General features: G+C 38.6%; 1 protein-coding gene across 8 annotated transcripts in view; it reads right to left on the reverse strand.

Annotated features, from left to right (window-relative positions):
- The window catches only part of SLC9A9 (solute carrier family 9 member A9), a 685,705-nt gene that overhangs the window by 496,002 nt on the left and 176,687 nt on the right, over positions 1-13,016 (reverse strand). For all 8 annotated transcript variants that reach the window (XM_068546052.1, XM_068546049.1, XM_068546048.1 and 5 more), the window contains 2 exons: positions 5,299-5,376; positions 3,263-3,339 (listed from right to left, as the gene is read on the reverse strand). In XM_068546052.1, the coding sequence (XP_068402153.1) occupies positions 3,263-3,339; positions 5,299-5,376 (155 nt within the window). The remainder of the gene's footprint in view (positions 1-3,262; positions 3,340-5,298; positions 5,377-13,016) is intronic.

The raw sequence follows: 13,016 nt of genomic DNA on the forward strand, positions 1-13,016 counted from the left end.
CTCTTGCCCATTTTATGCAAGTATAAATAGATCTGCATAAACTCAGGCCTCCCCCTTCTTCCCCTTAAAAATGTGGATTTCTTTTAGATAGGGTTCCCTAATAGAAATCTCTCATGTCTGTGAGAACTTTTAAGGGGATAAATGAAGAAACAAGGGGCATGTTAGTAAATATTGACTGATTTACACCATTTATTCTTTAGTTTAATATTCTAAATGCTATTTTTTTAGTGATACCAATACATAGAAGTAAAGCACATTTTTTGGCATTAAGAATTTGACTCTGGAGCCAAACTCTCTGGTTACTAATAGCAGCCCTATTACTTACACTGTGTTATTCTTTCTGAACCTCAGCTGTCTCAACTGTTAAATGAGGGTAATAACAGTATCTACTTAACAGGATTATTTGGAGGATTAAATGAAATAATCCATGTAAAGTACTTTTAAAAAGGGCATGGTACATATTAAGCACTGAATAAATGTTTGTTGCATTGTTCTTACCACCATTAATTTATCAGAAAATATAACTGGTCATTTTCTAAGACTTAAGTGTTAAGTTTGAGTGACTCACAACAGGAGTCACCAAATTATGAAAGTGTCAGTTTGGTCTGAATTTAAGTGTGTGCCTTTCTTTCAAAATTTCTGACTGTATCTGGAGAACAGCATAAAAATAAATGATTGTTTCTCATTGTACAGTACCCCAAACAACAGAACCTACCAATACTCTTCCTCTATTTCTGCCCATAGCATAAGTGTGGAGTCACCCATCATTTCCTAGGGGTTGAATCCAATGGACCTACGCCTATCCCACTTGACCTCCCCTGTGTTAGACAGCGTCCACCCTCCATCTACCTTTTCCTTTAACTTCCAGATACATTCCCTGCTGGTTTGCTTCCTGTTTCTTGGGCCCAGTACTTAGTCCTTCGTGGGCACCTCTTCCTTTCTTCAAATAGTGCTGTTGCATAAGTACCTTCCTTTCTCACTCCACATACTTGCCCTGGATGACCTCATTCTCTCAAGATTTCAACAAGTTGATAGCTCCATATCCACCTTTACTGCCACTGCCTAAGACTAGGGCCTCATCACTTCCAACCTAGCCTGGAAATTGCCTCTAAAATAGTCCCTTTGCTGCCTTTTTCCCACTTCACATGGCCACCAGAATGTCCTTCCTAAAGTATAAATCTGACCTTGTCACGCTCTAGCTAAAGCTCTTCAACGGTTTCCCTTACCTTGCTGGATAAGATCCTAAAATCTTTAAACTATCTAACCCTTCTGCACTTTAACCTAATGACCCACATTAGGAAGGCACCCTACAAGTTTTTGCTGTTCAAACAAGGAACATTATTCTAAAAGTTTTGCCAGGGCTGTACTTCTTATTCAAATCACTTTTCATTATAAATTATTGATCACAGCCTTAAAAACCAATTAGAAGAGTTTCTCAACTCCAGTAAATACATATCCCTAGATCTCTTGAATTGAAATTTTTAAGAACAAGTCAATTATATACAATGCACAAGTGCAAGCATACACACACACACACACACTATACATTATTGTGCTTTAAAAATAGATGTATAGATTTTTAATAATAGTAAAGCATATTATATAAATGCATACACTTATATATACTTAAAATCAGTTATGCAAAGGAAACAGAGTAATAATGAAACTGATTATGCCATAATTTGACAGCATTGTCCACAAGTTTAGAATTTGGATCTATTATAAATCTCAGATTTCCATATTATAGAACTGCTAAAGATCAATCTTGCTATAAACTGATAATCATTTGTAGAGTCCACACATCTCAGAGTCTTGTGTCAATGTATAGGAATAATATTAGGCAGGTATAGAAATTCAAGATAAATTGCTAAATGAAGAGGGGGGAGATGGAAAGACCTACCGGATCAAGAGCAGAAGTTCTGAATTTTGTCCTGACCAAGGTCCTACTTCTCATAGATGGTGAGACTGAAACAATTAATTAGCCTTTCAAGATGTTACATTCCTCATCTTCAGAAGGAGGGGTTTTAATTACACAGATCTCTGAGGCCCTTGCCAGCTTTGAAATTTGGATATTTAGCTATGGCATACCCACAGAACAGAGAAGCCCCCCCGGCCCCGAACAAGCTTTGAGAAAGATCAAATCCACTGTGACTCTCAATCACAAACAGTTGATAGATCTCTTAGTTGTCCAGATTTTATAAGGCTCCCCAGTCTACATCTCTGCAAGCCTCCACCTTCAGGTGCTAAAATCTTCAGCTTCCTCACCGCCTTAACCATGCTGGACATTTTCATATAATGTAGCCTGAGTTGTTCTAGGCTTGAATCAATAAAAATTTAACAGAGAATTCAAAATAAGCCCCACCCGCTCCCCACTTTCAGGTCCAAGTAATGATAGCTCCTTAGCCTTCCAGTGACACACACTAAACATTTCATAAGGAAAAGGCTGGATGAGTGACTAATGTGTGTTTTTAGCCTCAGTTTCTTGTGTTAGGGATATAACAGCTGTATGCAGTAAAATTCCAGGGTAGAACTGGCTGTATCGACAGTTTAAGACATCCACGCCACCGTAGTCATAGCAGCTGTACATGTTTTCTGCAGTGGAGATTTAACGTATTGGATAGGATTATAAATGAATTGGATTGGCTTCACCATTTTGTACCACATTTTGCTTTATGATGAGCTGCAAGCCAGAGTCCGTATAGTTAGACTTGGGGCTTAGCAGCATAACCAATAAAATACAATGAGAAAAAAACAAGTCTGCGTTCTACAGTGTAACCCAGCATTAAACAACTCTGCTGATACTTAGAGATGGCTGTCTCAGACTGCTCTCTTGTAAACTTTCCCTTAGAAAGAAAACCCTTGACGTATAGTTACTATTTTACTCCCATCAACTATAGGTAAGGTTCTGCCAAGAAGAAGGAAAACGAATGCGATGTGCGTATCTGCGTTATTTAAGCCAAAAAAGGCAATGTGCTTCACATAGCTCAAACCAAATTATCCACATTCCCTAAGTCAGAAGTTCAAAACTCACAGAGAAAATCCAACAGTCTAATTCTAGTTTGCTTTGATTTGAAGACTTGTGTTTGTCAGAAGACACGCAAGCCTTGGAATTGAGTCAGAAAAATGTATAAAGAGGTGATATACTGAAAAAAATAGACAATTCACCCAGTCAGTGTGAGTCCAGGAAATGTGAGATTCCTCCCACATTTCCAGAGCACCGGCCCTACAGCCTTCTGGAACTTGAGCTCTGAATGTCACTTACCCTATGACGATACAGGAGATGGCAGTTCCCAAGAAGGCATATGTTAAAATAGATCCTAAGTTCTGAAAAAAGTGTCTCTGGGGAGAAAAAGATATATTTTATATAGTACATCAGCATTTTTCTTCTTAGTGTTAACAGGAAATAAAAATAAATGCAATAAATTGCCCCACCCTTCCCTCACTGTTGAGGCAAATTTTGTTTTTGGAGCAGTAGTTCCTGGTCTTATTGTACAAATAAGGCTTAACTGATTTGCACAGCAAAGGACAGAAATTTCAAAAAAACAGGGGAAAAAATACACCTGGAAGGTGACAGGGTAGAGATGAGGGAAACTACTGCCAGAATTGGCTGGACCTGAGAGAGAGGGAAGGGACTGGGGCAATGGCCATGCAGGATTCTGGGATGATTAAAGGAAGACAGAGTTTTTCAGAAGTTTTGTTGTCACTGAAACCCCTTTAGCACTTTAAATGCACTATTCTAAAAGATTTAAGTTGTCTTTTGACTTTTATTGGATCTCTGATTTACAGTTCTTCTGAATGTGATGAAACAAAACCTTAATCACCTACAACAGTTTATTCTAATGAATCACACAAAATGATGCCTAGTCTTGGGGCTGGGGATGAGGAAGGATGACTGGAATAAGTCTAGCTTTCTAAATCTTTTCAAATGCTTGCTTGGGAAAACTCCCTTCCAGTTCTGTAAGTGGCATCTGAGTAGCCAGAACTGACAGAAAGAGGGAGCCTGGAGTACACAAGAAAATCAGGCCTGTGCTGAAAAAGCAAAGGCTGCTGGAGCCCACAGACCAAAGGAGGAGAGCCCTAGGAATCTCTGGAGTGGGTGGTGGGCAGCAGAAAAGCAACTGCACTACCTCTGCATCTCAAAACTCATTCAGGCCAGAACCTCACTCTGCAGCACTGGGGATGCTAGCACCTAAACTTTTATGTGAATTACTAATTTAGGAAATGTGAGCATTCAGGCTGCACCTAAGTAATGTTTTGCAAGTGCATAGAAACTGCAAAACTGGACTTTGTCTCTATGAGCATCAACAGCTGAGTATTAGCAGAGCAATCTTAAGTTCTCACCCAATGGGTGATGGGTAAACCCAATGTAATTCACAGCAAACTCTTTGGTTATAATCATCTAGAATAATATTGCTCAGTAGAAATATAATGTAAACCATATATGTCATTTAAAATTTTTCTAGTAGCCACATTAAAATAAGTTTTTAAAAAGTAAAATGAACGTTGATAATAAAATGTTTTATTTAACCCAATATATTCAAACATTATCATTTCTATATGAAATCAATATAAAGCATTATTGAAATAATTTACATTATTTTGATACTGAGTCTGTAAAATCCAGTGCATATTGTACACTTAAAGCACGTCTTCAGGGGCTTCCCTGGTGGTGCAGTGGTTAAGAATCAGCCTGCCAATGCAGGGGACATGGGTTCAAGCCCTGGTCTGGGAAGATTCCACATGCCGTGGAGCAAGTAAGCCCAGGCACCACAACTACTGAGCCCGAGCGCCACAACTACTGAAGCCCGCGTGCCTAGAGCCTGTGCTCCACAACAAGAGAGGCCACCGCAATGAGAAGTCCGTGCACCTCAACGAAGAGTAGCCCCCGCTCACTGCAACTGGAGAAAGCCTGCGCACAGCAATGAAGACCCCACGTGGCCAAAAATAAATAAATAAAATAAACTATGATAACTGTAGAAAAACGACTGATTAAAAAACCCCAAATATTAAAAAATAAATAAATAAATAAAAGTAAAAAAAAAAAAACCAAAAAAGTAAAAGCACACCATTCAGACTAGTCACATTTCAATGGCACGTGGCTATCGGTCAGTATATTGTACATAGCAGGATTTAGAAGAATTCTAAGCATGTCAGATTTGAATCTGTATCACATATGATCTAAGATAATGATATTCTTACCAAATAGGTAAACCCATAAAATAAAAAAAATTTTTTCATTAGTGCTGGCAAAATTCTCTACTTAATGATAAAAGAAGAAAACAATCACTGTATATTTACCTTCTTTAGGCTATATCCGGCATGAAATATAATTGGTGGCAGTAAAACATTGAAGAAGATTTCTGGATCAAATGTCATCTGCCAGAAAAGACAAAAGTATAGTTAAGAAGATGCTCCTTTGGGCTACTAAAAATAAGTTTAAAAAAATTGTTATAGTCACCCTTGCTAAGGTTGTCTGAGGCATATTAACATTATATTAAATTAGCAAAGATGAAAATAAGAGAAAATGCAAACTTAGAAATTCATAATTGAATACAACTATAAAGTAATATTTTAAATGCAAAACTTACACTCTATTCTGTAGCTAATAAGAACATCAAAAAAACCTCAATGAAACCTCTCTAGGCAAAGAAAACCTTTTCCTTTTCCTTTGATAAGTTATTCATTCCTCATATTTTCAATTCTATTTTATTTTTTTCTGGTTGAGGGGATTGGTAGTGTTCCAACATTTTAGCTCTGGCAAGGATTTATTTAAGGTTTTCCCAAATAAAACATTTTTAGAAATTTAGTCTTACTTTTCCCACTTTATCCCATTCTGAAGTTCAAAATATTTTCTGGGCTCTGGAAAAACACATTTGAAAGTGAAACTGGATTTTCTAGTATCTGTTTATTGGCTTTTACTTAAATGTTAAAATAAACTTGGCAAAAAATTCCTTGGTGTGAAGTACAATGAAATGAGATGTAGAAATTCTTGAATCCAATATCTGCTATTTGCTGGGTAGTCTGAAAATGATAACTCATTTAATCTTTAAAACCTTCCTTAGGCTCATTCTCTTCTTCCACACTTTCCCTCTCTCTCTCTCTCTCTTTCACACACACACACACACACACACACACACACACACACAATGCCATTCATTATTTCACCACTAAGGGCTTCTTACCATTACAGCACTCGTCAAAAATCTTTGAGATGTATGGGTTTCACAACTATACTTTCTAATCTCCTCCCCCTTTTTGCCTGAATTCTTACTCATCTCTGAAGCTGGATCTCAAAAGCTACTCCTCTCTGAAACATGCTTTGATTTCCCAAGTCAAAACTGACCCTTCTTTCTTCTATGCTCTTTCAGCACTTTGTACCCTCCCTTGCAGCATATGTGTTTCATAACGTGTTTTACGCGATTATCGGTTTCCGTTTGACTGTTTTCCCAGTTAAATTGGGAACCCATCAAGGATCACAATGATGTCTTAGTCAATTCTGTGCTGCTTTCATCCCTCCCAGTGCTAGCCCATTGCTCAATATATATTTGCTAAATTGGAAAAAAAAAATTAATTGCCTTTGAGAGACAAATCTATTAAAATGGAATGAATTATATATATCCCTAACAACCTTACACATTACAGGTAAGAATTACTTAAGTAAAAATTAAGAAAAGCCTTCCTTAACTCCCATTTTTTACTTTGGGCCTAACTGAGCCTTGCCAGAGTCCCTCTTAGCTTTTCCGCATACTGGCCCCTCAACTCTACTCTTCTAATATTTGGGAAGGGGAAGGGGGGGAAGTAGGAGCCACCTAACTCAGCTGGGCACCCTCTCATAAACCTAGTTATTCCCTCATTGATGCTACAACTTCTTGTACCAGTGAGCATTCAGATAGATCAGCTTGGCCCATCCCTAACTCTCTGTGCCAGTTTCTTCATCTTGAAAATGAATACAATAATCTGGTACCTAATTTTAAGGTGGTTATAAAAATTAAATGAATTAATAATTACAAAGCCCTTGCAGCGTTGCCTAACATCTAGTAAGCACTTTTAAGTATTTATTACTAAAGAAAATGAAGTATCTGAATTAATATTTTGAAGTTATACTATTTGAAGAAGTTGCCCTGTTGCTAGGAACTCTTTGAGTGCTACAACTGTGTAACATTTGGGCAAAGATATTACTTTTCCTTCTAAGTTTACTCTTTTTTCTAAGATTATCTGAAACACCATTATTGATCTATTTTTGAGGCCTCTTTGAGAGTGTATCAATTGCATATTTGAAAGTTTTTAGCAAAGAGATGCATTTCTGAGTTCTGGAGGAGAGAAGCAATGCAGCCGTGACCATCTGGAAGAGAGAATTACAGTGGCACAACATCTTGGACAGAAAATCCCTCGCCTTGGCAGTTTTTCTGCAAAAATCAGGTTAATCACTCAACCAGAACATTTCAATAATCAGAATGCCCCATTCCCTGCATGCAGGTTAACTAATGTGTTATTGAATTATATTTTCTGGAGCAGCCAGATGAAACTGGCAGGCTGAGAATGGCATGCAGCGTACGAGGATTTATTTGTATATACAAAACAGATTTGTGTTCCTTTCAGACTTGCTATAAGCTTGGGAACTGCTAAATCAGAGTTCTGGGAGTAACTCCAAACCCAGGCAATTTCTCAGAAAGGGCTGGATCTGCCGCTGCACCAACCTCCAGATGGCGATTCCACATGTCATTTTCCTCAGACTTTGTGTTCAAATCGTGGCCTTGGAGATGAGACTATTTTTAAGGCCCAAACAATTAAAATTTTTCATTATAGTATGAGGGGGGAAAAAACCTAAGACAGGTGTGAAAGGGAAGAGCAGAAAGTTAAAAATCTTCCAGCTAAATACATTAGTCTTAAGTTACAAATTTTATAGACCAGCACTGTCCAGTAGGACTTTCTGTGATGTGAAAATGTTCTATTACTGTCCTGCCCAACACAGTAACCATGGGTCACATGATCTATTGAGCAACTGAATTGCAAGCTACTGGAACTGAGGGACTGAAATTTTTATTTTCTGTGGCTAGTAACTATTGGACAGTACATTTATAGACAGTTACTAGAATTTAAAAATTCAGACCATTCAGTTCTTAGATGGTTTATCGTCCCATATAAGGAATGGCTAATTTGGAGCAACCGACCTGAGACTCAGGTGGTAGAATTATGGATGCTTCATGAAAACTGTGAGATTTTTAAATACTGAGATTCAATTCTTAAAATACCAGATAATATGAGACAGAAAAATACCAATATGTTCAACTACTACACGGATGCAGTAGTTTTACTTATTAACTCAAATATGCACCGGTATTTGGCTAGGAATGGCCTGGACATGTTGATAGAGATAATCAACTTGAAAACTTCCAAAAGCAGAAAGCAAAGGTACCAAGTTTAACCCTCATCAGAAGGTTATAGATACAAAAATTCTGTCTGGGGCTTCCCTGGTGGCGCAGTGGTTGATAATCTGCCTGCCAATGCAAGGAACACGGGTTCGGGCCCTGGTCTGGGAGGGTCCCACATGCCGCAGAGCAAATAGGCCCGTGAGCCACAACTACTGAGCCTGCGCGTCTGGAGCCTGTGCTCCACAACAAGAGAGGCCGCGATAGTGAGAGGCGCGCGCACCGCGATGAAGAGTGGCCCCCACTCGCCGCAACTAGAGAAAGCCCTCTCACAGAAATGAAGACCCAACACAGTCAAAAATAAATTAATTAATTAATTAATTTTTAAAAAAAATTCTGTTTGGTCCTGAGTATTATGGCATCCAGCAACTCAATATGAACTATCTAGTAAGAAATATCAGTGTTCTAGGCAACTACTAAATAAATAAGCATTAAAAGAACCACTTTAATAGGGGACTGGGATTTATGTGGCATATTACTCCCAAAGAGGCCTTTTAGAAACATAGTTTCATCAACTCTGACAGCATTCCTGAGTGGTAACTGGCAAATGCAATTATCCCCTTTTTCCAGAGACAGGAGAAGAAATGAATGGCATGCCCAGTGTCAATGAATGTGTCAGGGATATTGCTGGGAATTGGGTGTATCTGCATGGGCAAGCTAAATGTGTGCTTTCCAAGGGAGAACCAGGCTAACATAACTACTTAAAGCAAGACTTAGGAGTGTTTAAGAGAAGTTGGGACTCAGAAGTAGGCTTTCATTATTTTGGTAATTCCCAATTCTTTTGGAAAAGTAAAAGTGGTTAACACAATAATGCGTTCACTTATCTTCAACGCTTTGTTCATTAGAAATCTAACAAGCCTCTTCTCTGTTGCAAAGTTCTTGAAGATATATGATAGATGGACTGAATCCGTGAAGGTTATAGCCAAAAGAAAGACGCTGTGTAGTTTCAGTACAAGGCACAGGGTTACATTGTAGTTCATGGTTCTCTAGGACAGAGACACCACTCTGGGCTTGCTGACCCTGCACGGAGGCTTGATGTTGAAGCAGCGTATGAGCTGGGTTTTGAAAGATGGGTAGGAGCCTCTCCATGGGGCACCAACATACAGAACCATGCTCCTTTGTCTGCCCTGGAAGCAGTGGGCCAGGGTTCACCAAGCCATAAGGGAAACTGGCAGCTTCCTGGAGTTTCAGTTATACTTGATAGCAAGCAGTTTGAAATATTTTAAATATTTTTAAAATGCAGTTATATTTAAAAGTGAAAATCAAAACCTGTATGCATTTTTAATATAAATATGAGAATTCAAAGAAAACTTGGCTTGCTCGGGGGAGGCAGCTTTGGGATATACATAGAGACAACTCAAGGGTGTGCGTCTCCTTTCCTCTGCCCTAAGTTTTGGTATGAAAAGCAACAGAGGGGGAGAATGGAGAACAAATTCAGAATATCTAATGGAAATATACCACCTACTAATTAGATGAGCTTAGTTCACTTAATCTCTCGGAGGCTCAGTTTCATCATTTGTAATATTGGCATGCAAATGCCTACTTCCCAGACTTGCTTTTGAGGATTAGATATAATAAGAGATGTAAAGTGTTCTACTTGGTACCTGACACTGATTGTTTCTCAAGAAATGCTCACTATACCTGAATTGAAATGGAAGAAACTGTTGAAGCAATGGGTTAAGGATTGGAGGTGCAAGGTGCACTTGGGGAACAGAAGTTAGAAAATGTAGACCTCCTGAGTGATGTGGGAGGAGGTCAAGGCCTGGCTATGCATACTGCTTATATATAATATGCAGGTAAATATTCTACACGTTCTCCTTTTCCACACAAATCATGGAATAGGCCAAATGCTTTAACAAACTACCCTCAAATCTCTATGACTTAACACAACCAAGGTTTATTTCTTGCTTGTGTTCCAATCCAGTGTGGCCGCTCTGGCCCAGCAGAAATGAACTGAAACTATATTCATTCAAACACAGAAAAAAGTAGAGATATTTTACACAGCAGGATTAAACAATAAAATGGCTATTGGGAGTATAAATTTGTATAACCTTTTAGTAGAGTAATTTAGCAAAAGGTATCAAAATGTCAAATATCCATACCATTTGTTTTGTTTTGTTTTTGAAATTTACTTATTTATTTATTTTTGGCTGCGTTGGGTCTTTGTTGCTGCAAGCGGGCTTTTCTGTAGTTGCAGGGAGCGGGGGCTACTCTTCGTTGCGGTGCACGGGCTTCTCATTGCAGTGGCTTCTTTTGTTGCAGAGCACGGGCTCTAGGCACACGGGCTTCAATAGCTGTGGCACGCAGGCTCAGTAGTTGTGGCGCACGGGCTTAGTTGCTCCGCGGCATGTGGGATCTTCCCGGACCAGGGCTCGAACCCATGTCCCCTGCTTTGGCAGGTGGATTCTTTTTTTTTTTTTTTAAACATCTTTATTGAAGTATAATTGCCTTACAATGGTGTGTTAGCTTCTGCTTTATAACAAAGTGAATCAGTTATACATATACAATATGTTCCCATTTCTCTTCCCTCTTGCATCTCCCTCCCTCCCACCCTCCCCATCCCACCCCTCTAGGTGGTCACAAAGCACCGAGTTGATCTCCCTGTGCTATGCGGCTGCTTCCCACTAGTTATCTATTTTACATTTGGTAGTGTATATATGTCCATGACACTCTCTTACCCTGTCACATCTCATCCCACCCCCTACCCATATCCTCAAGTCCATTCTCTAGTAGGTCTGTGTCTTTATTCCCGTCTTGCCACTAGGTTCTTCATGGCCTTTTTTTTTTTTCCCTTAGATTCCGTATATATGTGTTAGCATACTGTATTTGTTTTTCTCTGACTTACTTCACTCTGTATGACAGACTCTAACTCCATCCACCTCATTACAAATACCTCCATTTCATTTCTTTTTATGGCTGAGTAATATTCCATTGTATATATGTGCCACATCTTCTTTATCCATTCATCTGTCGATGGGCATTTAGGTTGCTTCCATGTCCTGGCTATTGTAAATAGAGCTGCAATGAACATTTTGGTACATGACTCTTTTTGACCTATGGTTTTCTCAGGGTATATGCCCAGTATTGGGATTGCTGGGTCGTATGGTAGTTCTATTTGTAGTTTTTTAAGGAACCTCCATACTGTTCTCCATAGTGGCTGTATCAATTTACACTCCCACCAACAGTGCAAGAGTGTTCCCTTTCCTCCACACCCTCTCCAGCATTTATTGTTTCTAGATTTTTTGATGATGGCCATTCTGACCGGTGTGAGATGATATCTCACTGTAGTTTTGATTTGCATTTCTCTAATGATTAACGATGTTGAGCATTCTTTCATGTGTCTGTAGGCCATCTGTATATCTTCTTTGGAGAAATGTCTATTTAGGTCTTCTGCCCATTTTTGGATTGGGTTGTTGGTTTTTTTGTTATTGAGCTGAATGAGCTGCTTGTAAATCTTGGAGATTAATCCTTTGTCAGTTGCTTCATTTGCAAATATTTTCTCCCATTCTGATGGTTGCCTTTTGGTCTTGTTTATGGTTTCCTTTGCTGTGCAAAAGCTTTTAAGTTTCATTAGGTCCCATTTGTTTATTTGTGTTCTTATTTCCATTTCTCTGGGAGCTGGGTCAAAAAGAATCTCGCTGTGATGTATGTCATAGAGTGTTCTGCCTATGTTTTCCTCTAAGAGTTTGATAGTGTCTGCCCTTACACTTAGGTCTTTAATCCATTTTGAGTTTATTTTAGTGCATGGTGTCAGGGAGTGTTCTAATTTCATACTTTTACATGTACCTGTCCAATTTTCCCAGCACCACTTATTGAAGAGGCTGTCTTTTCTCCACTGTATATGCTTGCCTCCTTTATCATAGATAAGGTGACCATATGTGTGTGGGTTTATCTCTGGGCTTTCTACCCTGTTCCATTGATCTATATTTCTGTTTTTGTGCCAGTACCATACTGTCTTGATTACTGAAGCTTTGTAATATAGTCTGAAGTCAGGGAGCCTGATTCCCCCAGCTCCATTTTTCGTTCTCAAGATTGCTTTGGCTATTCGGGGTCTTTTGTGTTTCCATACAAATTGTGAAATTTTTTGTTCTAGTTCTGTGAAAAATGCCAGTGGTAGTTTGATAGGGATTGCATTGAATCTGTAGATTGCTTTGGGTAGTAGAGTCATTTTCACAATGTTGATTCTTCCAATCCAGGAACATGGTATATCTCTCCATCTATTTGTATCATCTTTAATTTCTTTCATCAGTGTCTTATAATTTTCTGCATACAGGTCTTTTGTCTCCTTAGGCAGGTTTATTCCTAGATATTTTATTCTTTTTGTTGCAATGGTAAATGGGAGTGTTTTCTTAATTTCACTTTCAGATTTTTCGTCATTAGTGTATAGAAATGCAAGAGATTTCTGTGCATTTATTTTGTATCCTGCTACTTTACCAAATTCATTGATTAGCTCTAGGAGTTTTCTGGTAGCATCTTTAGGATTCTCTATGTATAGTATCATGTCATCTGCAAATAGTGACAGCTTTACTTCTTCTTTTCCGATTTGGATTCCTTTTATTTCTTTGTCTTCTCTGATTGCTGTGGCTA

The sequence above is a fragment of the Eschrichtius robustus genome, chromosome 6, assembly GCF_028021215.1.
Source record: "Eschrichtius robustus isolate mEscRob2 chromosome 6, mEscRob2.pri, whole genome shotgun sequence".
In the NCBI taxonomy this organism is placed as follows: Eukaryota; Metazoa; Chordata; class Mammalia; order Artiodactyla; family Eschrichtiidae; genus Eschrichtius; species Eschrichtius robustus.